General features: G+C 39.3%; 2 protein-coding genes across 5 annotated transcripts; one reads left to right on the forward strand and one right to left on the reverse strand.

Moving 5' to 3' along the window:
- Positions 1-209: 209 nt before the first annotated feature.
- ccdc187 (coiled-coil domain containing 187) lies at positions 210-16,583 on the forward strand. 4 transcript variants are annotated; one of them, XM_077512909.1, is made up of 13 exons: positions 210-864; positions 1,099-1,160; positions 4,588-4,650; positions 5,778-5,916; positions 6,061-6,151; positions 11,032-11,119; positions 11,854-13,017; positions 13,416-13,537; positions 14,072-14,143; positions 14,242-14,394; positions 15,209-15,303; positions 15,397-15,491; positions 15,577-16,583. In XM_077512909.1, the coding sequence occupies exons 2-13, from the start codon at positions 1,109-1,111 to the stop codon at positions 15,708-15,710; spliced, it is 2,268 nt and encodes a 755-aa protein (XP_077369035.1). In that variant the 5' UTR covers positions 210-864; positions 1,099-1,108; the 3' UTR covers positions 15,711-16,583. The 4 variants fall into 4 exon arrangements, with proteins under 4 accessions (XP_077369035.1, XP_077369036.1, XP_077369037.1 ...); XM_077512910.1 differs by having other exon boundaries at positions 211-864; positions 11,032-11,107; XM_077512911.1 differs by having other exon boundaries at positions 212-864; positions 14,242-14,376.
- Positions 16,584-17,023: 440 nt separating this feature from the next.
- Positions 17,024-24,146, reverse strand: tnfrsf9a (tumor necrosis factor receptor superfamily, member 9a). Its single transcript, XM_077512913.1, has 7 exons — positions 22,382-24,146; positions 20,421-20,540; positions 20,192-20,329; positions 20,028-20,100; positions 19,434-19,528; positions 19,197-19,355; positions 17,024-18,136 (listed from the first exon to the last, which is right to left on the reverse strand). Exons 1-7 carry the CDS (start codon positions 22,515-22,517, stop codon positions 18,021-18,023), a joined length of 837 nt encoding a protein of 278 aa, XP_077369039.1. The 5' UTR covers positions 22,518-24,146; the 3' UTR covers positions 17,024-18,020.
- Positions 24,147-26,796: the final 2,650 nt, after the last annotated feature.

Raw genomic sequence — 26,796 nt, forward strand, 5'->3', positions numbered from 1 at the left:
GATGGCACACACTGTCATAATTTTCTAGCTTGCTTACGCTATTCAGCTATGTGACTTGTCTTGTTTGTGACATGATGACAATATAATGTGGTACTGTAACTGGTAAGGAATAGTGTACTGCATAAATTGCGTGACCAGTTGGGGGCGACATTACGCATAGAACAGCTGTATTTATCATTGACTGTGCTTTCAACTGTATGCAACTGAACTGGCAAACAGACTGTTTTTGCAATGTATTGTAGCCAGGGGCATATTTTGTAAATGTCTGGTGGGCACAAGTACTAAAGTGCCCAACTTTCACGTTCTTTTCTCTCCAAAACACAAAAGACAGGTTATTTATTTCAGACATGAAGCGGTCGGCTGCATTCAAGGACGGTCTGGAAAGTCCATCTACACTTATTTCTACCGGAAAACCGAAAGCCTCGAATTAGTTGTTTTTGGAAACAGTCGACTTTTATTAGTTATTGAATAAAGGCTAAATGTATATTATTCGTGAACGTTGCGAAAACATTTCGGTAGTCAGGGCTACCTTTGGAGTTCCTGGATACACGCGAACGCAGCAGCCAATATCCACCCACATACACACAACGCAGTCACACCGCTGACCGCATTGGGTCCACTGTGGCTTCAAGTTTCAATTGTCGATTGGGCTTTTGTATCGACCAATAACAATACTGCGTATCTGTTAAAGTCTGACGTCGAGTTTAAGCGTTCGGTTCGTTCTTTTGTGTTTGTTTGTTTGTTTGTTTGTTTACGGTTTAGTTGAAAGGCACCAAAAGAAGAAGGAAGTTGTCGCGTGGCTGCTGGCTGTCATGTTTGCTACTTGTTGAAAACACCGCGAGGGCAGCCGGTCGGGAAAAAAAGGTCGGTTTCAAACTCTATCGTACATGTTCGACTGACTAAAATGTCCTGCTTCTTTTTAAGATGTTGGAAATTTGGCACTTAACCATAAGCTACTTTTGCATGAGTCACACACACACAGCCCTTTAAATGAAAACCCGTCATGTAGCTTGTGTGTCATTCAGCTCATTGCTGACGCCCATCAACGTAGTGTTATTGTCAATCTCCGATGTTGTGTTTTGTATAACATTGATGCAGGGATGGCCCAATGATGGCAGAGCTCCAGATTGACCAGTCCAACCTCCCCCGTGTGCAAGAAGGTGAGAAAACGCACACAAACACACACAGATCCACTTCTTATTGCCTTGTGTACAAAATGAAACATTTGTGAGTTTAGTGTTTAATTTGAAGTTTGTGTTGCATTAATTCTTTGTGGAACAAGTTGAAGCTTCAACTCCAGATCGTTGTCACTTTGAATGGCTCACTGTCCTGAACCTTTTGCCCATTTTCTCAGTCAGTTTTAATCCAAATGTTAATTTGTCTGCACTGCTAAAGTTGAACTGAAGCAACTGGACTTGGGTGGTGGTCACTAAGGAACCATTGGTTATACACGAGCCACGCCTGGCAACAATGACCCTATTGTGACCACCCTCAGGGGACACATTAACCAGAGACATAAATAGGAAGAGGCCGCATCTAAAATTTAGAACTGAAGGAGCCTTTTGGATAAAGGTGAAAGGTTTTCAACAAACAAGAGTCCATTCGCCATTGTTCAGAATCTCCACAAATTTTATGACGTGGTTTGGGGAAAAGATATATAACGAGGATATTTTGTCTGTTTTTTTTTCATCATACTTTAACAAGATTAACTCTCACAGGTTTGTAGTTTAATTTAAAGTGGCCTTCCCTAAACTCCAACTTGTAGCTCAAAACAAAGTAAAACCATGGCAACCTAAATACACATGCAATTTCTTCTTGTGTGTGTGACAAAATTTCCAGGGTGCCTCTCGCTGACTCAGTTTTTGGCATGTCCACACTAATAACTGGGATGGAAATAGGTCTGCACGTCTTTCGTATCGAGTCCCATCATTGTTCAGACAAAGGGCACACTGTGCAGCGTTCACGCTTTATCAGGCAGAGCCTGTACCCCAACACAGCGGCTATAAAACTCATTGGCACTCCGGCGGTCTGCAAATCAAATGCTTTAACATGATGAATTTATCCACTGTTTTGTTTGGGGGTGTTTCCTCAAGAGATGCCGGTGCCTTGTGTCCCACTTTCCATCCAAGAGAGCAGTGTTGTCTTTGTTTTCATGCCCCCTTATCAGTTCCTGTTTTGGGTCTTGTCTAGCTGCTCCTGATATAGCTCCATGTGCAAGAGGCAACACAGCTCCCTCTGGAATTCCCCTACTATCCCTCCATTCCTAATTTCCCTTCCAAACTAGTGAGCCAAGAATACAATCTACCCATTTTCCATATTCCGTCCCTTTGTCTTTCTTCTTTCTGGCACTATCGGACTCACAGAAACATGACAAAGACAAAAACTTAATAAAGAAAACACACTCAAGTGGATGGTTTTTACGATTGGACCTGAATGCCTCATACCGTGTCCGTCCAAACCTGTTTAGCACCCGGTCTGCTTGTCACTCCCCTGGCTGGCTAATTTAGCGATAGTGAGCGAAGAGTTTGGAAAAACAAGTTAACCAGCAATTCTGACACGCCCTCATGGAGAGGATTACTTCCATTTCCTTCCATCCTGCTAACTTCCCTCCATTCTGTCGTCTCATTTGTGGATTTGCAGTTAACTTGTGATTTAAACTGTCACTTTGTCTCTCTGGACCGAATCCAAGACCTAATCCCTCCTTGCTGGCAGACTGAAAGCATAAGGCCGCTTGGAAATCCATTTAGTGGGACAGTCTCTTATGGCCTACAACAGGTGTAAGTAATAATGCATGTCTGTTTTGGAATGGGTTTAACTCTCGGAGTAGACATCTAGAGGTCATTTGTAGTGTCAACAGACTTTTGTCCACGTCTGACTGCTGATCTCCCCAGACGGCGTTTTCCGTTTTGGGGAATTAGCGCATTGATTTCCTTAATTTGAACTGAGAACAGCCGCAGAGGCTCTTCCCTGTTCACTGATGTTATCAACGCAGAAGCAGCTCTGTAAACATTGAAATCTTAAAAGTTTATTGCGTGAGCAGGTTGTTGTGAAGCTTATAGATCACTTGGTACATTATTTTAAAATAAAGCTGGGTTGGTCTGTTTGGGTTGCTTTCTGAATCTTTCGGATTTTAGTTGATCTGAAATGTGTCTTTTTATCGTCGATCCAAAGACACTAATGGCTACTGAATGTGACTGAACACAAATCACGGCATTGACAGTAAAGCCTAACTGCCAAGGATCAGTCACAGAATTACAAAATAGACAAAATCGAACAGGGTGTCCGTGGATCCTTAACATAAATTGATCTTCTATAATGTAGGCCCAAAATATCTTTAAAAATAAAACTTCATTAAATCTGCCCTCCAAAGATGTTTACAAAAAATGGCATGGATTCAATGAGCAGAAAAAAAAGATACATTTGTATTTAGTGCTGTCACTTTCGAATATTTTTACAATCGATTAATCTATTGATTATTCACTTGATTAATTGACTAATCTGATTCAATTAGGTTTACTTTAAAGCGTATTGCAAAAGCATTTTTTTCCCCGATTACTGTTTATCAACCAGTGATTGGTGTTTATTTCGCACTTCCTATTCGTGTACTAATTTTAAAAAAAAAAAAAAAAAAAAGGGAGGGGGATTGTTGTCTTTGTATTGCATCTGTTCTCACTATAAATGTATTTCATGATTATTTTATACAGTACATCAAAATATGACAAAATGCCCTAAAACATTGTCATTACATAAGATTGACAGAACATCAACACTTGCTTCAAATGGTCACAGTTAGGTCTTACTTAAATAAAGTAGCCTTTTAAAAAAGTCAGTCTTTATGCAATCTACCTGTGGTCTAACCATCGTAAGCCATTCGGATACATACATTTGGATAGAAATCTCCTCTTGTCCAAAATGGTCTTATTAATACACACAGCCATAATTTGTGTCTTCCTAGAATATATCCGTGTTGTTTACATCTGAGCAAAGTCAAAAGTCAGTCACAACAAATGTCGTCATCAGCGTGTGTCAACCCGGCCCAGTTGTTGAGTGCTTGGATGTAAGCGGAGCTGTGGGCTCTCCAGACGTTGAAGAGATTAGACATGAGGACCGGTGTTTTCATTCAGTCTACATGCATGTCGGAAGAAGTGTTTTGTTTTGTTTTTCCCCTCATTTGTAATTGCAGCACAAGCATTGTACAGATTTCAATGTATATGCAGTTGGAAACATTATATGCTGTTATGTGAATTTTGGAGGAATAGTTTCACCTCTCTTTTTATTGAGAGTACGTTTAGTATCATTGCTTGGCAGAAACTAAAGTTAGTGCCTTGTGCTAGCTGCTAGGGCCATGCATGACAACTGTGTGCTCGTTTTATTCTTGAATGTATAATTATCCCATTATTGCAGTGTGTGGGTAAATTGATGCCAGAGGGGCGGACGGTTGCTTTTATTTTCTTTTGTGGTGAGGAGGGCTCCTCTGTCGCTCTCTTGTGTAAACATCCTTCACATTATGACCACATTTGTTTTCATTTTTTTCATGGAAGTGCTGTTTTTGTTTTTGTTTTTAATTCTGCTGTCCCGCTGTTTCAGTGTGCCAGAGTTTTGCTGTTTTAGAAGATGGCGTGTTGGCACACAATCTCCAGGAGCAGGAAAGTAAGTAGAACGTCATGCTACTGTTCGACAGATGAATATTGCTGACATGTGGTGTCAATTTTGTGGTGGCCTGCTTCATTGAACCGCCGCTACGTGTTTTAGGAACCTTCTTCCCAACTTAACGTCATGTACAAAAATACAAATTACAATTATGCACGTTTTATGAATACAGTGGTCCAATTTTGGGGGTTTTCAAGATTTCAAGGGGAAGGAGGTTCCATATTTTTGAGGCATGAACACCACAAAATAAGTGCTGTCACCAAGAGCTGTGAAATTAATCGAAATTCAATTATTACACTCCACAATTACAAAATGAACAATCGTCCCCCCCCCAAAAAAAGACTAATTTTAAGTTGAGTTTATCGTATACTGTACTTGTAGTTTAAAATGATACATTAGCACATTTTTTTTCTTTTAATTTTAAAATAACTACCGTATTTTCCGCACTATAAGGCGCACCTAAAAGCCTTCATTTTTTTCAAAAGCTGACCCTGCGCCTTATAATCCAGTGCGCCTTATATATGGATCGATATTGAGCCGCAACAGGTCTCGCTGTCAAGACGCTATCGGTGACCCTGCACGATCGGCGATGCGCATGCGCAGAAGATCGCGCCATCTTGGATCGCTAGCTAATACTAATACTTTACCTCAGAGAAAATAATAAAACAGCTGTTTATTCATTTTGGGAGTGAATGGCGTTGTCAGAAAGCTGGTTTGTAATCTATTAATAAAGTTTGACTGACCTATCTGACTGTTTTGTTGACATTCCCTTTAGTGCAGCACCATCTAATGGATGCATAACGTAACTCCAGCCTCTACTATAACGCCTTATATATGGAAAAAGTTTTAAAATATGTCATTCATTGAAGGTGCGCCTTATAGTGCAGAAAATACGGTAATTCAAAAAATGTTGTTTCATCCAAAAGGAACTTGCATAATTTAGTGTTTCAAAGAATTTTATTTGTCTTAATATTTTTTACGTTTAAACGTTCTGTACTCAAAAAAAATAAATGATCGTCCTAATCGTGATTTCAATGATGACCAAAATAATTGTAATATTTTCGTCATAATCGAGCCTCATTTTCTGAATGCTATCTCACCCTGCCATGTGTTTCCTTCCCACCTAGTCGAGCAGTACTACACCACCAACATTCAGAAGAACCAGCTGGTGCAGAATGACATCCGTGTAGCCAAGCAGCTCCAGGATGAGGAGGAGGAGCAGCGGGCCCGGCAGAGAGCCCTGCTCAGACAAGAGTCCAGACAACTGTAGGTGACCCACTTCCGTATTCACATCAAGCGCGTCACTTTTTCAGTTCTTGCCTACGATACATATTTGTTGCTGTTTGTTACACAGTGTCTGGACAGGTAAAAAAAAAATATTGACCTCACTCTTTTCTCGCTGTCCTGCAGAGAGGAACGGGACTTTGAGTATGCTCGTGTCATCCAGGAGGAGATTCGGAGGCGGGCTGAGGAGGCCTGGAGGAGGGAACAGGACGACGAGGTGAGCGCTGAAGAGCGGAATTATTTAATAGTGACTCGAGTGCAGATTTTGAACGTTTGCTGCAAAAGATGTACATTTTTTAAGAGCTCCCATATGTTGTTGATGATTTATAGTAATACATTGCGGGAGTCACACGGATCCTTTTGTTATCGGCAGTGTTACACTGGAAACGCCGTCCATCTGTGCAGGCACATTCATACATGAATTACAACTGAGTTTGTGCTGACTGCACGGAAGTCGGATGAGAGAAATATTACACAAAGGGTACTCAAATGAAAATGGTGAAGGGCCATCGAGAATTTTTTCAATGAGTCAATGATCGATGTATTGTATCAAAACAAAATTGTAGGAATAGACAGATTATAGAGGGCCAATTATCAGTGCCGATATTTGGCATTTTGACAAATGTGCGAACACAGCAAATTTTGGGTTTTCATCAGGATTTGTAAGATGTTCACAGTTTTTACTTGTCCAAAAGAAATTTTGAACATGTTCAGACAATTTTTCATCACCTGCAAATATCCTTTGAAGATTTTTACGAACCTTGATGAAAACCACAAATTCGCATGCATTTGTCATTCAGTGAGATACAGGTAACTTTGCATTTATGTATTTAGTCAAATTAGAATTCAATTAAATTAAAATTAAATGAAAACTTTACTTTAGAAAAGATGATGCTGACCCTGGGAACTCACTACACTATTTTATTTTAAAAAATATTTAGAAAAAAAATAAAAGAAAAATTAAGAAATTATGTTGAAATTTTGGAAAACTTCATTTACAGTAGAAAACTTTAGGGGGCTATTTACTTGCTTCGTTTTTAATTTAGCTTAACACATGTTGTTGACCGTGGAAGCTCCCCGCAATTTTTTCTTATAATGTTTGAACAAAACTATTTCTTACATGTTTCAAATCAAAAGAAAAGCCTTCAAAGTGTTGAAAATATGAAAAGTATTTTTTTTTAACAAACATGCTTAATGACAATTCAACATATTATTTTTTTTTTAAATTTTGACACAAATATTTTCTCTTTTACTCCAAATGAATATGGGCTTGAAATATCAGCCTCCCTGACTACTAATAATCGCTATCACCCCTGAAAAAAAGTATCGGTTTATCATTACAAAATGGCTTTTCATTCAAAACAACAAAAATATGAACTGAAATAAAACATACTTTCCATTTTGACTTAAATAATTAAATAAAACTGAAGTCATTTCCCTTTTTTGAGAAACATTGTCCATCACTTCAGACTTCAGTCATGTATTCTTTTAGAATTTTTGCATCTGAGAATGGCTACCTGTGTTTACCCAAAATACACACCACTCTGAAACACTCTGTTGCTTTTGTTTTTGTATATAATATTGTGACCTTTATTTCTTACCAACCTCCCCACAATATTGTGATAATTATCGTATCGTGACCTTCATATCGTGATATCGTATTGTGATATTTAGATATCCTTACATCCCTAGTGACAGGAGTCTTGCGGGATCAAAGCAGCCTTTAAAAAAAAAAAAAAGTCTTACATTTGGCTTCTTTAAACTTACAGCTCTTGTGAAAACATGACCACGGGTGACACTTGTATTTACCCAAAATACACACCACTCTAAAGCACTCTGTTGCTTTTGTTGTTGTATCACACGTGTAACCAGAATCCTGTTTGTTAATATGATAATCTCAGTACATTTATTTTTGTTGTTCAAACCTCTGAAATCTTCATTACAAATATCATCTGTTGGTATGTGGATCACATGGCTGTTTTGCTGGTTGGAGGGAGAATGAATGCAAAATTTGCAGTCCAGTCTTTGAATTGTGGCTTTTCAGAGGCCGCGTTTTATTTTAGCAGTGAACTTGGAACACACACTTTTTGTTAAATATAGGCCCCTACAGCTGGCAAAATGTCAACTATCCAGGCACCGCTCCAAAAGCGAAAGTGAGAGTAAAACTTGCAGTCGCAGCAGTGAACTTCGAGTGACCCAGTAAAAATGCTGTCTGTATCTTTGGTAAGCAGACAAATCCCAACCAAAATACATGCATGTCTTTTTGGGTTGGTCAACAGCACACTGCGTTGTGCTAAGTGCAGCATGAAAAGGCCTTTACAGTTTAAGGGCCACTTGTCCCACCGGCTGCCAAATAAGAGCACTACACCATCTGCAATCTCCTTTACAGCCAAAATGCCTAAACTACAGTGTCACAAAATCTAAACTGAAAGTGTGTGACAGCTTCATCTACTTATAAAGATGATTTGCATCAGAAAATTTGTCTATCCATACAGAACCTTAAAACAACTCAAAATGATGTATGCTGCGTTGTAATACTGCCATATAAATAACCTGATAAGAGCACGGAAGACATGGGGCATGCAAAATCCAAACGGACAAAGACAATGCATGGACAGTGACCAAAAACAAGAACTGATTCACTTCTCTGGATTGAAGCCATTTGGAGATTTAGTCACTCCGGGACCCGGGGGGTGGGGGAGGAATGCTGGATTAGGGCTCACAAAATGGCACCTCCATATCGAAGTAGACAGAGAAGCACCAAAACTTTACTGTTCTGCTCTGTTTTGACAAAATAACTCAAAATGAACAAGTAAAAAAAATCTTGTCTTCAACACATATTAAAAGGATTACAAATGCATGGAGTGAGGCAACCAGATGGTAACCATCAATCACCTTGCTGCGCTTTACACATACAAGCCCCACCCCTTAAAAATTTTTGCTTTTGTCTTTTCACATGACACAAATGCACATCTCAACAATTCCAAATCGATAACCACTAAAATAGAAAGAAAATGAATGAATGATTGAATTGTTTGAAGGAAAAGAGCATGTTCGTTAAAAGCTCTCTGACTGCTCCAGTGGAGCATTTTGTGTCACATGGTTGCTCACTTCAGCATAATATTTTCCTTTAGCCCGCCGTTTCCTTTTTGAGAAGGCTGCTTCGGACAAGCTTATTAACGTTCCTTGTTGCAGTATGTGAGGTCAAAGAGGTGTTGGTAGGTGGGAGGGGTCATTCATCGTCTTGAAGAGGGTGCAGTGTGTGTTTAGTTATCTGTGCCTGGTTAAAAAGCAATTGTAATTCCTAACTGACCCACTACATTGTAACTCATGGACAGGGCCCAACTGGGACTCATTTTCAGCCCTGGAGTTTCAGGGCTCAGACTGGCCCACTTTAGTTCACATTTGAATAAACATACGCAATTTTACAGTTTGTGTATGAATGTAAAATAGATGAACATTCCCTCCAATGATGTTCATATTGCATTTGATCAAAAATGTAATTTACAATGGAATGTTCTTACAAGCGCACAGTATTTATTTGAACAAGTATGTGAACATAAAATGTTTTTTTGTGTTTTTTGTTTTTGTTTTTTAAAGGGCAAAAAGAAACCACTAAGTAAAACCAGCAAGATTAAGGCAGGGCAGCTAATACTATACTTCCTGTTTGTACTCTTATTTTGAAATGTGTTCTCACCACTTCTGGTGCACACTACTGAGCTGACACTTGTGATTGTGTTTTGCCTCTTTTAAGTTATTTTTGTACAAATAAGGTTTAATATAGTTGTGTTTTAATTGTTGTTTCTGTTCGTGTATTAAAGTTTTGCTACTTTTGATATTAAATTATTGTAGTTCTGTGACACCCTTAGTAACAAAGGTAGGCAGTCTTGCTATATAATGGCCTGTAAGGGTAATTAGAGTTATAGATTGACAATGACACTGTCAACATAAGATTATGTGGCTATGCTTTATTTATGGGATTGCGTGATTTTTGAAACTGTTTGGGCTCACAATGGGTGCCTGCCGACTCATTCACGGCCAGAAATGTAGGACGGCCCACCGGGAATTGTCCCGCCTCTCCAGATGGCCCAGTCCGGGCCTGCTCATGGGTAACAGTGGAGAACAAATGTAAATAAATGGCAAATCCTGAGTGAATGCTTGTATCAAATAATGAACTATTAATGTACCTACTTTGTTTAATGGGCATCTTATCTGAGATGTTTATTAAATCTATTCCTCCCTGTAGGTAGTGCATTTAATTAAGGAACAGACGACATCAGGCTTTGTGGGGTAAAATGCCAAATCCCTGGGGCACTCCACGCTTAACCTGACATAGCAAACTACCAATTGTCTGCTGATATTGGCAAAGCTGCTGACACATTTTAAGTGCGTAGCAACATGTCATGTTAGCTTGTATGATGTATCAGGGAAATTGTGCTCATATTGAGCAAATCACACAGAGAATTTGTTGAGACTCTCTAAACGAAGGCCAGAGAGCATTATCTCGTTCCTAAGGAGGCCCGCCTGGCATTCCCCAGTGACAAGGTGCTACTTCTGCTGAAACGGCCTGTTGACGTGCTTGTGTCGGAGAACAGTGGCCAGTGAAGCCGATGACAATGAAGCTTACCTCGTAGTTTTTCCCTGTTTCATACAGAGTAAGATACAACCATGCCTAAGAAATTGCTTGGTTTAGATGTCACATCTGAGAGTGGTACTGAATCCAACAAATCCTTAGCCGTAAGCACATCAGAACATAATGTACTTAATCCATAATGAAACATTCAGCCTAAGCAAGACCTATTGTGGGTTGCTGTAGTCAAGAGCGCCAGAAATATGCAGTCATATATGGCGCCCATAAAACAATAACAGCAAAAGTTTATTGAGCACCTTAAAACCTTGGTTACAAAGTCCCAGGAAGTCAGTCATGTCTTAGATTCCTTTCACATTGTATGTTATGTTGCCACCTGCTGGATGTAAACGGTACATTCTAGCAACCTAACATTCAATTGAAGTTTTTCTATCTCTAGCAGTACAATCAGCTGAAATTCTTCTTAGTTAATCATTCTGGTTTATAAATATTTGTCTGTCTGTCTAAAGGAAATGGCTAAACAGATGCAGGAGGAAGAAGAGCGAAGAATGAGGAGAGTCAGGGAGGAGGAGGAGCAACGTGAAGGTACACTTTACAGTATGTCATCGCATAACTGCCTTTTTTATGACAGTAAGCCAAGCCAAGTAGGGCTGTTTCATTTACTTATGTATTTTCTTTAATGTATCAGATTTCCATCTGCCTTAATGTGTTTATTATTGTGGTTATAATGGCTTTTTTGTTGTTGTTGTTTTTTGTTTTTCCCCCAAACTCAAAAGGGAAGTTTTTTATTTATTTATTTATTTTTTATTTTTTATTTTTTTTTTAATTTGTGAATGATGGTCAGTTTAGTGAATACATAACCCGGTTTATGAAATGAAGACAATAGACTGTTGGGAATAAATTAATATAGCCACATGAAGCAAATATTACACTCTAGGTTGTAAATGTAGAACAGTGTTTCTGTTTGTTTGTTTGTTTTGCCAGCAGAGAAGGTCTTGCAGTACCTAGTTGCTTTCCATTTGATTGTACAGTGCAGAGACTTTTGATTGAATAAAGAAATAAGATTATTTCACACAGTTGCTACTAAAGCAGCACCAACAAGTCTTAGGTAGCGGTCACGCTTTTCTCCAAGTCTTTTTAATAAGTTGCATGCTGACACTGACAGCATGTTGCCATTCATATTGAACCAGCATGGCTGTACATCGGCATTGTAAAACCTGAAAATCTGTTGGGTTTTTTTAATCTCATCATTAACTACTCTTGTCTCATACTGGCTAACAGCTTACCGCACCATCCCTGCTTTTGTGTTTGCATGTTTGGCATAAATAAAGGCAGCTCCAGCGGTTATACGCCACCATCACCAAACCAGCATACACTCGGCAGACACCATCCAGGCGAGGCGCAGTACTCGCCTACTATCACCAGGTGGCAGTATTCTAACACTTCAAAGCCTCCAGATTACAGCGGGCTTCCTCCACCATACTACCCTGACGGGGTAGGATCTAAAACTGCAACTTCAGGGTCAAGTGAAGTGCAAACACATTCCCGTAGGGAACTCAGGAGTGAATTAGAAGAGTCGCTGCATGCAGACTCTGATTTCTTTGATCGGGGACGAAATAAAAGATGCGATACGGCGCCTCTCCATCGCAGATCATCATTACGATTGCCTCGAGAGAGAGACTACAGGAGTCTTTACACTCCCATCAGAATCACAGAGGAGCAGTATTATGATAATGGCGATCAAGAGAAGAGGATGGCACGGGACTGGGAACTGGAACTCAACCAGCAAATAGAGAACGGAACGCGGAATGGCGCCCGTCGACCAGCGGAGGCTCAAGAACGGCGATGCAGTCGCAGCGAGTCTGTCCGGATTCACGACCGCCCGAGACACGGCAGCAAGGACTCGTCCAGGACTTGGAGCTACAGAGACAACGCCGACAAACACGTCCGCTTCGCCGCGGACGCCGGGACCTCCAGCGGGCGCCCGGACACGAGCATGCAAGTGTGGGAGATGCTCGGCCAGGTTCTCAGAGAACGAGGCGTTCCCGTGAGCTTGGGAGGTAGCGGGGCGCCGCTGAAAATAGGTCGCAGGGGTGACTCCCAAGCGCGTCAGACACCCTTCCAACGAGCTGCCTCCGCCAGGCACAGTTTCCACGGCGACATCAGAGAAAGGAGGAGATTATCGCACCGGGAGAATTTTGAGCCAGATTGTAGAGACAACTTGGTGCACGATGGCGAGTTTTCGCAGATCAGTGGCGGAGACTGGCATGTGTCAAACGGACAGAGGAGAAGCAGCAGGAGATGGAGGCGCCCTGATTCTGATAATGACGGGGCGAGCGCCACGTGCGAGGACGCGGTCGAGATGGCTGCCGGCAGGCGTCGGCAGGAGACCATCGAGGAACGCTTGAGTTCAGAGGAGGAGGCGGAGAGGGGAGCCGAGCGGCGCCCTCAGAGACGCCTCGGCGGATGGCTCAGGTTGAGACGCTTGGCTGCAGGTACCGTAAACAAGCGGGACGCTCGGCTAACTGCAACCTGCAGGGGGAGCACTTCCAATGCTGTCTTGAGTGTCATTCTGACTCATCTTCTCTCCAGTCCTCGTCAATCATGGACAAACTTTAGCTCTGGTGGCGCTTTGGGGTTTCCCAGATTAACATGACGAGTTTCCGCTTTCATTTCTGAAAATACTACCATTAACCTGACTTCATCTTCAGTTGAGCTTTCACTTTCTAATTCCTGCTTCCTCAAAATGATGAATGAGTTGGAGGAAATGGAAACTTGACATCCTCGTGTGCTCTGCTTTTGCACTTTAGTGATTCATCAATCATTTTCATGCTAGGTTTTAATCTCGGGTTGCTTCAGCATTCTTCATGTCTGACACTGTGAAATCTTTTAGGAGCATCACTGCCCAATAAGAAGAGGCAGACGAGCCTGGACCTGGGGGACCTGCAGCAGGTTCTGCATGATGAGGAGCTGGCCCGCAAGCTACAGGAGCAAGAGAACACCTTGTTGGAGAGGGTATAGGAACCACACATTGAATATACTACTCTTCTGAGAAGAGAAGTTAACACAAACATTTTATTAATTTTTTTACAATGATGTTCTATGTAGCCCCACAAGCCTAAAACATTATCCATCTCAGGAGGCGGCCATTTTGCCAAGTCGACTGATAAAAAAAAAAGACATCACAGTTGGTCAGGGCTTAGGTAACAACCAATCACGGCTCAGCTTGCGAGCATCGCGTGACTAAACTCAGGAAACAGGTGTTCTGTGATTGGCCGTTACTTGAGCAAGTGTGATGTCATTTTCGGTCAACAGCAAGTGACAAAATGGCCGCCCCCAGAGATGGGAAGGGGAAAAAACAGGCAGTTTTTTGCACCACAAACACAGTATTCAGGGTGCGCATAGAGCTTTTTATTGTAAAAATAATTGTTGAGTTGATTTTCACTTTAACAACACTTCACTCATGGCATTTACGCTCAGTTTACAGTGATTTTTTTTTTTTTATTATTATTATCATCATCATCATCATCTTTTTTTTTCTTTTGTCAGACCTCACAACCTCGGCCACGTAGTCGTCACCCCGAGGGGGACTTCCGGGTAGCACAGGTGGCCCAAGATGAGGTACGACATCACATGCGATGATTGCCTCTCTCACTCTGTCTGTCTGTCTGTCTGTCTGTCTGTTATTGAGAGACAATAACGTCATCGTTTAACGCCAGGAAATCGCTCGCTATATGCAAAAGCAAGAAATCAACTCCAATGGCTTATCTCGCGACTTGGAAGGGCCGGAGTCGTGGCGGGAGCACCGAGCCATGATGAGTCATCACGACCGGAGAACGGCCAGAGAGAGACAGGTGGAAGACATTTTGATGGTTTGTAGTAATATGCCTGCTGTTGGTTCTTCTTATCTAATAGACATGGATATTGATTGATATCTGATGTCTTTGGCCCGTCCTACCACTTGTCACCTCAGTATTTAATGCTGCAATGCAACTTTGCGGATTATTTTTGCTCATTCTTTTTTTTTCTCTATTGCGTAAAGTGGTGTTTATTATGACTAACTAGTGAAGAGTAAAAGGTTGCTCAACCCGAATGCCAACAGTTAATGTTTTCCAAAAAAAAGTATCAAGTGTCTTAAGCCTTGGTCATCATCATCAGTGATGCTTATCATGCATTACTTAGAAATACACGGTTGGCAAATAGATCACAGAGATGTCACTGACACGTAACCATGTGCTGCCAAGTGGTAGTGCCATTAGCTCTAGACAATAATTGTATAGGTATCACATATTTTCTTAATGAATAATTAACAAATAAAATGCACAACGAGACCCCATTCCTAGTAACGTCGTTATATTACATTTCAAATTCAACCACATGTAAAATAATGCGGGAAGAAGAAACATTTTCATTTTCAAGCTGGAAATTCCGTCACTTTTTAATTTGTCTGTAAATAAAATATTGAGGTAGATTGCACACTGTGCTGTTACAAAGTGTTATCTAGCTTCAAAAATGGTTCGGAAAACAAAAAACTTGCATCACAGCACATTCACGCAAAATGACATAAACCCAAGGAGTTTGCCACCATGGAACACTTCAGCATTGTACGCCATTAGACTAGACCACCCCACTTATTGCCTCTCTTTCTTTTTTTTTTTTTCTTTTTTTTTTTTGGTCTTTTGTCAGGCGCAGAGAGAGAGGCTGGACTCGGAGGGGCTCCCCTCCCCCACCGACGACTGCTTCCCAGAGAACCGGCCACCCAGCCCCGACTCCACACTAACGTACTTGCCTAAGCACAAACACGTCCTGTCTTTTTTTTTTTTTTTTTTTTTTTTTTTTTAACCTACGCTGACACGCAAATGTCACGTTTCCAGACAATCTCAGCAGGTCAGGAACATTGCAGAGGACCTGGATCCAACCTTCCAGGCCAAGAGGCAAGGAGCAGACATCCTCCAAATGGGGCAAAGCGGTAGCGTAACTCGGCCGCGTAACACCGGGCTTTGCGTTATCATAAACAATTTGCGAGACACTCACATCCGTTTCCTCCATGGCAGGCGCCGCCTGTCAGTCACTTCCCGACCCGCACGACCTACTGGAGGAGCCCACCTTCATCCCGCCCACCAAGCGGCAAAAGGACAAAGCTGGACACACGAAAGCCAAAGAAAAGAAGAATTGTAAGCAACAATAATGATCAAATGGGCCCACGTGGACTTTTTTTCTTTCCCTCTTTTTTTTTTTTTTTTTTATTTTTTATTTTTTTAAACACACTAAATGAAACGCATCTTGTTGCCAATAGTTTTTGGAAACTGCAAACATTAGCTTTAGTAACCCCACCAGCACTTTAGACCAGAAAGGTTGTGAGATCATCCATTTTGTATTCTTCCTGAAAGCAATCAAATAGAATTGTTAAAGGGAATCCTGCCATGCATTCTTGTTTTTGTTTTTTGTTTTTTTACATGACACAATGTATCATTGTCCAATGAAAAGTATTTAGTCATGCCTTGAGATACAAGTGTTAATTTATTCCCTGACTGTGCTTGTAATTGCAGTCATTTTTTCTAATTGAAAGGAATGGAAATGCTGTTTTGTGTTCCAGCCTTTCCCCCAAAAACAGCAAACATTGACATATTGTGTGTGTTCATGACGAAAAATGGCACTCCATAATATTGTACTTTATTGAAGCATACAGTAATGACAGTCCGTGCTCACAAGTCAAAGCAAAAAATTGGTTGAATGATGGCTCATATCTCAAAAATCTTGTAAGTCGGGTAACTTGTGTCGCAATGGGATGTTTTTTTTTTTACCTTTTAAAGCACAAAATGTTTTTTTGTCTTTTTACATTACAGAAAGAAATTAACATAATACTTTGACGTGGACCTTTGTTATTTTTGTAATATTTATCCCTTGTCTATTATTTTATGAAATATTTGTCGGAATACAACAGCACGTTCATGCACACCGGGATTTTCTTTTTTTTCCTTTTTCTTTTTTTTAACGGGGGGGATTTTTATATTTTTATCTGTACTCTATTTTTATCTTCATTAAAGGAAGTAAAACCTGTTTTGTTTAGTTTGGCTCATTGGTCAACATACAGTATGGGAAAGTTGTGCTCATACATATTTCACAGTCAGGCTATGTTTGTCATTTCTATCTATTTGCACATGGCATTTCAATTTGAATGTCTCCACTGGAAACAAGAAGTATGACGTTAACCTTTGAACCTGATGTCAGACTCGATTCCAGTTTTCTTCTCCCAGCTAGAGTCAGCAATCGATGTGCAACATTAAAATTAAAAAGCCACAAATACAATTTGACCTGGCGCAAGATGGTCATCATTGGATTGAAATTTAGAATGTGTTTTTATTCATCACATTTTGACAGTTGGGCTTTAATGCACCAATGATAGAAGTTAACAGGATTAAAACAGTTTGTGTGCTTAATACTTGACTCTTTATAGGCAGACCATTAAAAAAATAAAATAAAATACGTAAAATGAAAGTGGTCAATTAAAGCAATGGTTTATTATCTCCACAGTAAACAAAAAAAATCTCTGAAGATGAAATATATACACGTCAAAAATTAGCTGGCAGAATGCAATACACTAAGATTTCATTTTTTTTTTCATTTTGTAAATGTTTCATTTATGCTAAAAAATAAAAAAAATAAAATACATCACCATACAAAGGTCAGAGGTAAGATACGTTCAAATAAAAGTCCCCTCGCTGTGATGTAGCAACTGCCCACTCAAATGTCGGCAGATAACGAAGTACAGGAAGCACTCTGGGGGCGGGGTGGGTTTCCCGTACTGTGTCTCGTTTGGCCCGCCATTCAGCTGTGACTTGTACACAATTCTCCTGAAGGCGGAACACTAAGCACAGCGTTTACTAGAAATCAAAACTATCTACGAACACTTTGATGCAATCTCCAACCGCCCATGTCGCCATTTTACCCTATTCAGGATCTCAAGGGAAACTGAGAATAATCCACACGATAAGATTGGATGCAAACACAATGTAGAATATTAGCAAGTCCCAGCTTGCACAAAACAGTGTTATCAAAACCCCAGCATATACATACATCCATTTTCTCAATCGCTTACTCCTCACAAGAGTACCCCAACACATACATGCTGTAATTATATGCAAATTAAAAAAGAAAAAAAAAATCCAACCAAACACACACAAGCAGTCCTTTATCCCTTTCTTATCAGATTGGATTGAACTAAATGTACCAAGACAGCTGTTAAGAACAGGTTGCTCAAGAGCGGACGTCACAATAAGACCATTCATGTGTGCCATCATTTTAATGTGACACTGATACGCTGTAATTAAGATGTCTGAGGAAACTTTAGCTTTCCCAGAATTCCCCTGGCTTCCCTGGTATTGCACCCTGGAGGACGTACTGGAAGCATTTTGTCTAAGTGAAATGTGCCACACACTGTACACTAGCTACAATACGCTTTTGTTTTCTTCCGCTGAGTGCAGAAATGTCACTTCATTCACACAACAAGTTGGTCCCGGGAGTCTTTGGAGGCTAAAGACGTTGAGCTGCTGCCCTGCTCTTCTTGGGCTTCGTGGAAACTGCATTCCATTGCTATTAATGTCTTGGGGTCATCTAAAGAAGATAAAAGGTGCGAATGAAATAATTAGATAATGAGATTTGTATGGATGAATATCTGTGACATCTGAGGTTGTATTTGAATATCTGAATTTGAATATATAACAGATTATTTTTAAGCAACAAAATATACAGTATATATACAGTACTTGATAAATAATACATTTGCTTCCTTCACAAAAATTTGCAAACCTTCGCCGCTCAATTGGATATAAGCTTTATATTATCCACTTGGGTTATCAGCAAAAGTTAAAAAGAATGACTGGGACAAAAAAAAAATCACAAAGGGTGAACAAACATTGCTCATGCAGCAGGCAGCTTGAAGCGCCGAAGAATTAGCAATATTTCAGCTCGACAACTCTTAAAAAAATAACCCAATTATGGGTCAAAAAGGTACCAACCCCAACTTTTTGGGTTATTGATTTAATTAAAAAAAAAAAAAAAAAAAAAAAGCTGACATGAATAAAAAAAAATAAATAACTCCCCCCCCCAATTTTGCACAACATTCAATTTTTTGGGTTGTTTATTTGTATCCATATGTTTACATGAAATATTTAGTGAAAACAATGTGTCCGACAAGCTCCTTGGCACAGATTCTGAGGACGCTCTAAAAACATAAAAAATAAAAAATAAATAAAAAATAAATAAAAAAGAACTTAAAATAAAAAATAAACAAAATTTAAAAAAAAGGAAAGGGGGGGGGGGGGGGGGGGGGGGGCTGGGGGGGGGGGGGGTCATATGTGGGTCAATCATTTGGCCTAACATTTGGGTTAAATAAATAACCCCAAAAATGGGCCGGTCCCTTTTTGAGAGTGTTACTGCAGTAGCTAGCTAGCTAGCTAGTAGTACATGCTAGCAATGTAGAAGCCATGGCTAATTAGCGTACAGTGCTAATGAGTGGCATGGTTTAGGTTTGAGATTTGGAAGGTGGGATTAAGTGACGTGAGGCTACGTTCAAATCTTACTAGCAGTTTTACAACCGCAAACTCCGCATTTAATTTCAAATTGAAGCTCAGATGGCACAGAATCACTTTGATAGCGATTTGCACCACAATACCTGAAGTTTCCGTTGGCACTGGATTGATTTTGTATTCAGTCTTCTTTTTTCTCTTGAGGTAGTACGCAGCTTTGATAAGAGAGACCGTTAAGACAATCAGGCACACACTGGGGAACACGGTTAAGACCAGCAGCCACGCAAAGTCTTTACGATGGGATTCTGAAAGACACAAGCGGATGTCAGCGGAAGACGCACACTTGCAATTCGGCGAACCGCAGGCAGGGAATGACATCATACCAGGTGGTTCCTGACGGCTGTGTGAAACATTGCTGCACCTGATGTCAGTGAAGGCATTGCCATAGGCCACGATAAACTGACCCGGATTGGGACACCTTGTAAAAACACATTTCAGCCATAGTTGTATATTAACTCATTAGCTCCCAAAGACGTATAAATACGTTCTCTTTTAAATATTACTAGTGTCCCAAAGACATATTTATACGTTTTAATGGTTTTTTTATGCTAGAGCTTTGATGCAGCCTCTGAACTGTAGATAACGGTTGAAACAATCTTAGTTATTACAATAACAGCCAGAAGGTGGCAGCAGAGTATAAGAGATCAACTAGGGCCATGCTGCAACAAGCTTTTTTTCCCCACAATTTTAAACAGATTTGCAAATAATGATGAAACGTAGCTATATTCTGATGCTAATTACTGCAAAATGGAAACAGATAGATAGAAATATACTTTTTTTCCCCCCCTGATGAATCAAATCAAAATCAGTCAAAATACAGCAAAACAGCAGGGACCGAAGGGGTTTTGCTTCAGTGAAAATGGCTGGGAGTGAATGAGTTAATGATGGTTGCTGTTTATATGAACGTGTCATCTCACTTGATACTCCAGGGTTTACACTTCTGATGAATTTGGTCATTGAAGGTTCCATTCGGACATGTTGTGCAAGAACCTGGCCAAGTGTGAAGGAAAAGGGTTGACATTCTAAATAATCATAAAGAACATGTATAAAATGTCTGGCGCGAGGTCAGCTTTCATCTTACGTTTGTCATTGGGTTCCTCGCCTTTGCTGCACTTTTTCACACAAAAGGAACATTGGCCGTTGCCGCACACGAGTCCTTCTTTACATCCACACTTGGTGTCTGTCGTGGTCGTACATCCCTTCACCTGAACCTGTGCACCTAAACGGCAGCACAGCACATGGTTGAAAACATCCACAAGTTCAAAAAGTTGACTGTGGGGGGGAAAAAAAAAAAAAAAAAGACCACTTACCTTCACATTGAGTGCACCTGGAACACCTGTAGCTCTTGGGGTTCTGGGTGTAGGTTCTGCTCTCACATGGAGTGCAAAGATCTTGAGGCTTCGCACCGCAGTCCGAGACCAGCCGGTTTCCTGCACATACAATAAAAGTACTGCAATATCCTGTAAATAATACTCAAATCAAGGGAGGGTGTTTTAAGAAACCAACATTTTTCACATTGTTTACATTGTTGTGCATTTTGGGGTGTCAGGCAATTCATCGCATGACTTCAATAGTTAACTCACGATTAATAGCAAATTTTATATCTGTTCTAAATGTACAATAAAATGCACAATAATATTTTATAAGTTTCCCACTCTTAACATAAAAGTGGAAAAAAACGTTAAACTAATATGGCTTGCATCTTTTAGTCATTGATACAGTTTTCATAATGATTCATAAAATTGAGTTAAAATTAAAAATGTGTACTGTACTGTAAAAAGCGAGTGATATTGATTTGTGTTGGTCATTTTCCTGCCACTAGATGGCATAATTGCATTTATAAGACATTGGTGACAGCTCAGTGTAATTTTCTTTTCATATTAAGCACCATCTAATCTTTAATATGAAGTAATTTGTGACATTTTGTACATTTTTAAAATTGTAAAATACAACTTGACCCCAGTTTCCACAAATATATGCATTATTTATTAATTTATTTATTTATTTATTTTATTATTTCTACATTTTGACATGGACACGGCTTTCCAAGTAAGGGGTGCATTTAAAAAAAATAAAATAGTGGCGTTAAAGGAACTTTAAATCAACTCAAATTTAATGCACTCACTATTTCAATAATATACAATAAAACAAACAAATCTGCTCTATCAATGTACTTTATTTTTTATTTTTTTATAATCAATTAGATTACATAAGGCTGACATGTTTCACCGTCATTTTCAGCTATGGTTAGCTGAAGCAGACAAACTTAGCAAACGTAGTAATTGGTAGTCGGCTTGCAAAGTGTGGTCGCTCTGAGGCACCGTTGGTCATTGCATACTCTTAGTTCACCACTAGATGGCAAAATTTCTACACACTGTCTCTTTAAAAGTTCATTAAAAGCAGTGACAGAGTTATATACATTTAAAAGCCAGTAAATTTAAAAATAAATATCCATCCATCCATCCATTTTCTTGACCGCTTATTCCTCACAAGGGTCGCGGGGGCTGCTGGCGCCTATCTCAGCTGGCTCTGGGCAGTAGGCGGGGGACACCCTGGACTGGTTGCCAGCCAATCGCAGGGCACACAGAGACGAACAACCATCCACACTCACACGCACACCTAGGGACAATTCGGAGCGCCCAATTAACCTGCCATGCATGTCTTTGGAATGTGGGAGGAGACCGGAGTACCCGGAGAAGCCCCAAGCGGGCACGGGGAGAACATGCAAACTCCACCCAGGAAGGTCCGAGCCTGGACTCGAACCGGATACCTCAGAACTGGACGTGCTAACCACTCGACTACCGTGCCGCCCATGTAAGTAATTAATTGACAAAAAAATGAAAACAAATTACATTTTCACTATAATTAAACATAAAATGAAAAACAACAAACATAAAATGTAGTTTTCAGTTTTGAAAGCACTCTCATTTTTATTTCATTTCATGAACGAATGTTTTTCAATGTTAGTTTTAGTTACTTTTCGTTAACTATAAAGCACACCTGCCTTTCTATCAAAGAGTTTTGAGACTTCAGACTCAAATTGCCCTTTGTGAGAACTGAAAGACTCCAGCTCGGTTGTGACCTAAGACAGCATAGCTGCGGATGAATGGAATGTGGTAATAAACGATTCAACCACAAAAACCGCGTTGTTTATACACAATGGCATATGAAAGACGGACAACAATGTTGTTGTTGTTGTTGTTGTTTTTAGTGGAATCAAGAAGCCGGTCTTATTTGATTCACATATAAAAAATAAAATGTATCAACTCACCCAGGTGGCATTCATCACAGCAAACAAGTCCCAGCTGTTTCCCGAGATGCCATCTCTTGCAGCCTCTCTGCTCCAGGCTGCTGAGAGAGCCTCCAATGAGGAGCAGAAGGAGGATTGGGCGCGCCAACGCAGCCATGCGCCGCCACAGATGGCACTGCCAGCAACAGGTGGTCTAATGTGTGCGCAGACGACTTGCGTCCGTGTTGCTCAGCTTCATTTGTGTGTGGCTCAACATGTTATATGCCCTTCTGTTTTTGTTTTTTTTTCCCTTCTTACCCTTCTATTCAGAGGCGGGACTTTTCACAGACCGGTCGCCTACAGTAAATTTGTTCAGCTGTTGATCTTATTTACATTTCAGTTGAATTGCTGCTCTTGGGAAAACATTTCCAAAGGATCCCATGTAATATTAACACGATTGCCATGCGCACCCAAATGTTTTATGGGGATTTTTTTTTATTTTTTTTTAACCCTCTTGTAATGTTGTGGGTCAAACTGACCCACTTTCAAGTTAAAGAACAAATGTTTTTCGCTATCAAACATGGCACCAACAAACAGACAAAAAAAACCCCAAAACATTTTAGGATATTTGCAAGGAACATTGAGCACATACCGGGTCAAACTGACCCAACATTCACATCAACAGACTATCTGGCTAATTGCGATGTATGTGCAATGGTATTGTTTAATAATAAGCTATAACAATGTTTACTGTGTTGGTTTTGGAATGCTCTACATTCCGGGTCAAATTGACCCGGAATGTATAGCAATTATTTTTTTACCTAATACACACCTGAGAAGAAAATTTAAATTGTTCACTTTGATATTTTCAATTAAAATTGCAATGCTTTTAGACCATTAAACATAACTCGGGTCAAATTGACCCATTTTTAAGCATAAGATACAAATGAGTAGTTTTTTTTTGTTTTTTTTTTGCGATGATACTTCTCACTTTGAAATGGTTCACTTTGACATATTTCCATTAAAATGGTTACTTATGTTTATCGGAATGCTTCTGGAACATTAAACATAGCCTGGGTCAAACTGACCCATTTTAAAATTTGTAGATTATTTGCAATTGACCTTTATAACAGATAAGATGTTTCATTTTGACATAGTTGCATTGAAAAATGTTACTCATGAGTTCTAAGTCATTATCAGGGTGCTATTAATTAACATTAAACATAACCCGAGCCATTAGATTTTTTTTTTGGATTATTTTTTTTATATATAATTGGAGTATTTGTCCAATGCATGATAACAAATATTGTATAAGTAAACTACAATTCTCTAACTGTTTGACAGTCTTCCTTCTGTACAAACGCATACCAAAGTAAACACGTTTAAAATGAACGCCGAAAGCTCATGTATGATATAGTTACAAAAAATAAAAATGAAAGAAATGTCCAATGTAATTATAGTTTAAGTAGTTTTGCACAGGTAAGATGTAGTTTCAGTTGTAAACATTGCAGACTTTACCTAATTTCATAATGAAAACGCTTTCACCTTTAGTTGGAGTTATTTTATCAGTGTTTGTGAACTATAATAACCTTTGTGTGAGGATAAAGAAGCTCAGCTTGTTCCTATTACGCTCTGATATTATTTGATCACTTTGTTGAGGAATGAAACAAATTTTATTATTTTTTTTCAAATCAGTGTGCGCATCCGGGCTGTGTCTATTGAAAATTAATCACTTTTCCCATCAAAGCTACCCTGAACATTTAAGGTCAAGTTGGACCAGAGCTGTGGCAGTTCTCTGGATTTGCAAAGTCAACACTGTGATTTCCTGACCCTGCAGATTCATACCACGCCAATCTTTGTGCCGGCGTATCATGTGACCTGGACATTTTTTTTCTTTTCTTTTCATTTTACTGGCAAAGGAAGTTTATTTTTTTATTTTTTTTATTTTTTTTTTTAAATTAAAAAACTTAACATATTAAGGCAACAAGTTTCAATGCAATTTTAAGGTGGGCAATTTCACTAAAATGCTTTACGTTTTTCTTTGGGAAAGTTGACTTTCCTGCATTTTACACACAAAAATAGTATTAATTGAAGCTCAACTTAAATCAATAATAATAATAATAATAATAATAATAATAATAATCAGAATAACAATCATAATCATAATAATAATAATAATAATAATAATAATAACTTGAGCAAATTCATTTGGCACAAACTCAGAATGTTTGTTGCAATATATATATATATATATATATATATATATATATATATATATATATATATATATATATATATATATATATATATATTAGGGGTGTGAATTGCCTAGTACCTGACGATTCGATTCGTATCACGATTCACAGGTCACGATTCGATTCGATACCGATTAATCCCGATACTAATTTATAAGTCGATTGTTGCGATTTTTTTCATTCAAATTTAGAAAATACTAATCAGTAAGCTTGTAGAGTGTAAGATTTATATGAAAATGAATTATTTATCTGAAATTTCAGTCTTATAGAGGTTGTAATCTGTTTCATGTTTGAACAGCATTAAAATAAAATATTAAGGCTTAATGTTCCGTTCATATAACATTCTTCCATGCTCAAGGTGTGAATCCTAAAAAAATAAAAAATAAAAATAAAAAAAAAATTAAAAAAAAATCGATTCTGCCGATTATTGAATCGATTCGAGAATCGCGCGATGTAGTATCGTGATATATCGCCGAATCGATTTTTTTTAACACCCCTAATATATATATATATATATATATATATATATATATATATATATATATATATATATATATATATATATATATGTATAGGGCTGGTACTGCTGATTTGACCTCAACTACACAGAGTAATTTGAGTTGTACTGTAAAATGAGTTATGTTCAAATAATTGTGCCCAGCAGCATCACACTGACAAATACTCTTGAATTTAGCTTCCTCCACCATCTTGGGTCAGATCATTCCAAAATGTACTTTTTGAGCTGCTAGATTCAGTCACTGTAATTGTGAAGAGTAGTTTCATATATATTTCATATCAATATTGTATTGACCAAAAAGAAAACTGAAAGCAACTTTGTCCTTCTATTAAAAGATGATCCCTCTATCTACAGTGTGGGAAAGTACTCCCACCTAAAATGATGACACAGGTCTGGTGATGGCGGTGAGCAAAAATCCCAGAACTACAAGGGGGGACCTTGTGAATGACCTGCAGAGAGTTGGGACAAAAGTTAGAAAGATGACATCACATTGACGGGGACTCAAAACCTGCAGTGCCAGACGTGTCCCCCTGCTTAAGCCAGTGCAAGTCTAGGCCCGTCTGAAGTTTGCCAGAGTATATGGAGGACCCAGGAAAGGATTGGGAGAATGTGATGTGGTCAGACGAAACATAGATTTTTTTCTTTTTTGAAACAAGCTACACTGGCCAAGATTGGAGGAGTTGCATCCCAAGAAAAACTTAGCTACTGTGACGTAATCGAGAGTAAATATCCAGCCATCCATCCTTTCATTGTAGTTTGTGGTGAAACAGCGATTTCCCGCGCAAATCCGTCACTTGAGTTATCAGAATGTGACTCAGCTCCTCATTCCCAATATACTTTTATAGCAAAAAAAGCCTTGAGCCTTTAGTTTTCCTTCTTTTGTCAGCTTTGCAATTCCAGGTGTTGTTCCAAGTTCCTGTTCCAACCTGCCTGCATTACATCTGCCAAAATGTTCAAATCAAGCAACTTTGGAACCACATATCTACTTTCAAGATCATGCTACAGTGGATGAAACTCAATTCAATTGGATTTGTTTTGTTTAAACTAGTATCAGTGTGCCACAGTTGATGGTTGATTTCAAGTGTTACTTAAAAAAAAAAAAAAAAAAAAAAAAAAAAAAAAAAAAAAAAGAGAAGAGGAAAATAAATTAGCAAGTCACAGCAATGCGTGACATGAGTCACTTGTACGTTTTTACCTTGAGGTGACTGAGTAAAGATCAAAATTTTCCCCGCGTGACGATACTTGCTCATGCTGTTTACCTTTGATTACGGAAGTTTTGGGATGGGGTGGGGTCATTGAATGCCCAGCTGGATTCAAAACACACCATGGAGCTGACTTCCTGTTTAAAAACAAATGCAGTAGTTTCTTGTGTGCGTCATGATTGTCTTTTTTGGGGAAAATGGTGTGATTTTGAGAGCATCCTTACTGTACCGCTTTTACTGATTCGCCCACGGTCAAGTTAACACATCACCCACGTGACCTTCAAGCTCCTCTAAAGTTAGCCACAACGCAAAGATCGCGTGGAGTTTGTGTTTGAATGTCGTCTGCGAGTCTGATATGGGGTCCGCTGCTTTGCGTCACTGGAGGGCTCTGAGCTCACTTCCTTCCTGTGGGGGGGAATGTGGCACATGCAAGCATTTTGCTCGAGTGACTTATGAGAAAAAAAAAAAAAAAAAAAAAGGGTC

This window comes from Festucalex cinctus, chromosome 2 (genome assembly GCF_051991245.1).
Source record: "Festucalex cinctus isolate MCC-2025b chromosome 2, RoL_Fcin_1.0, whole genome shotgun sequence".
NCBI lineage: Eukaryota > Metazoa > Chordata > Actinopteri > Syngnathiformes > Syngnathidae > Festucalex > Festucalex cinctus.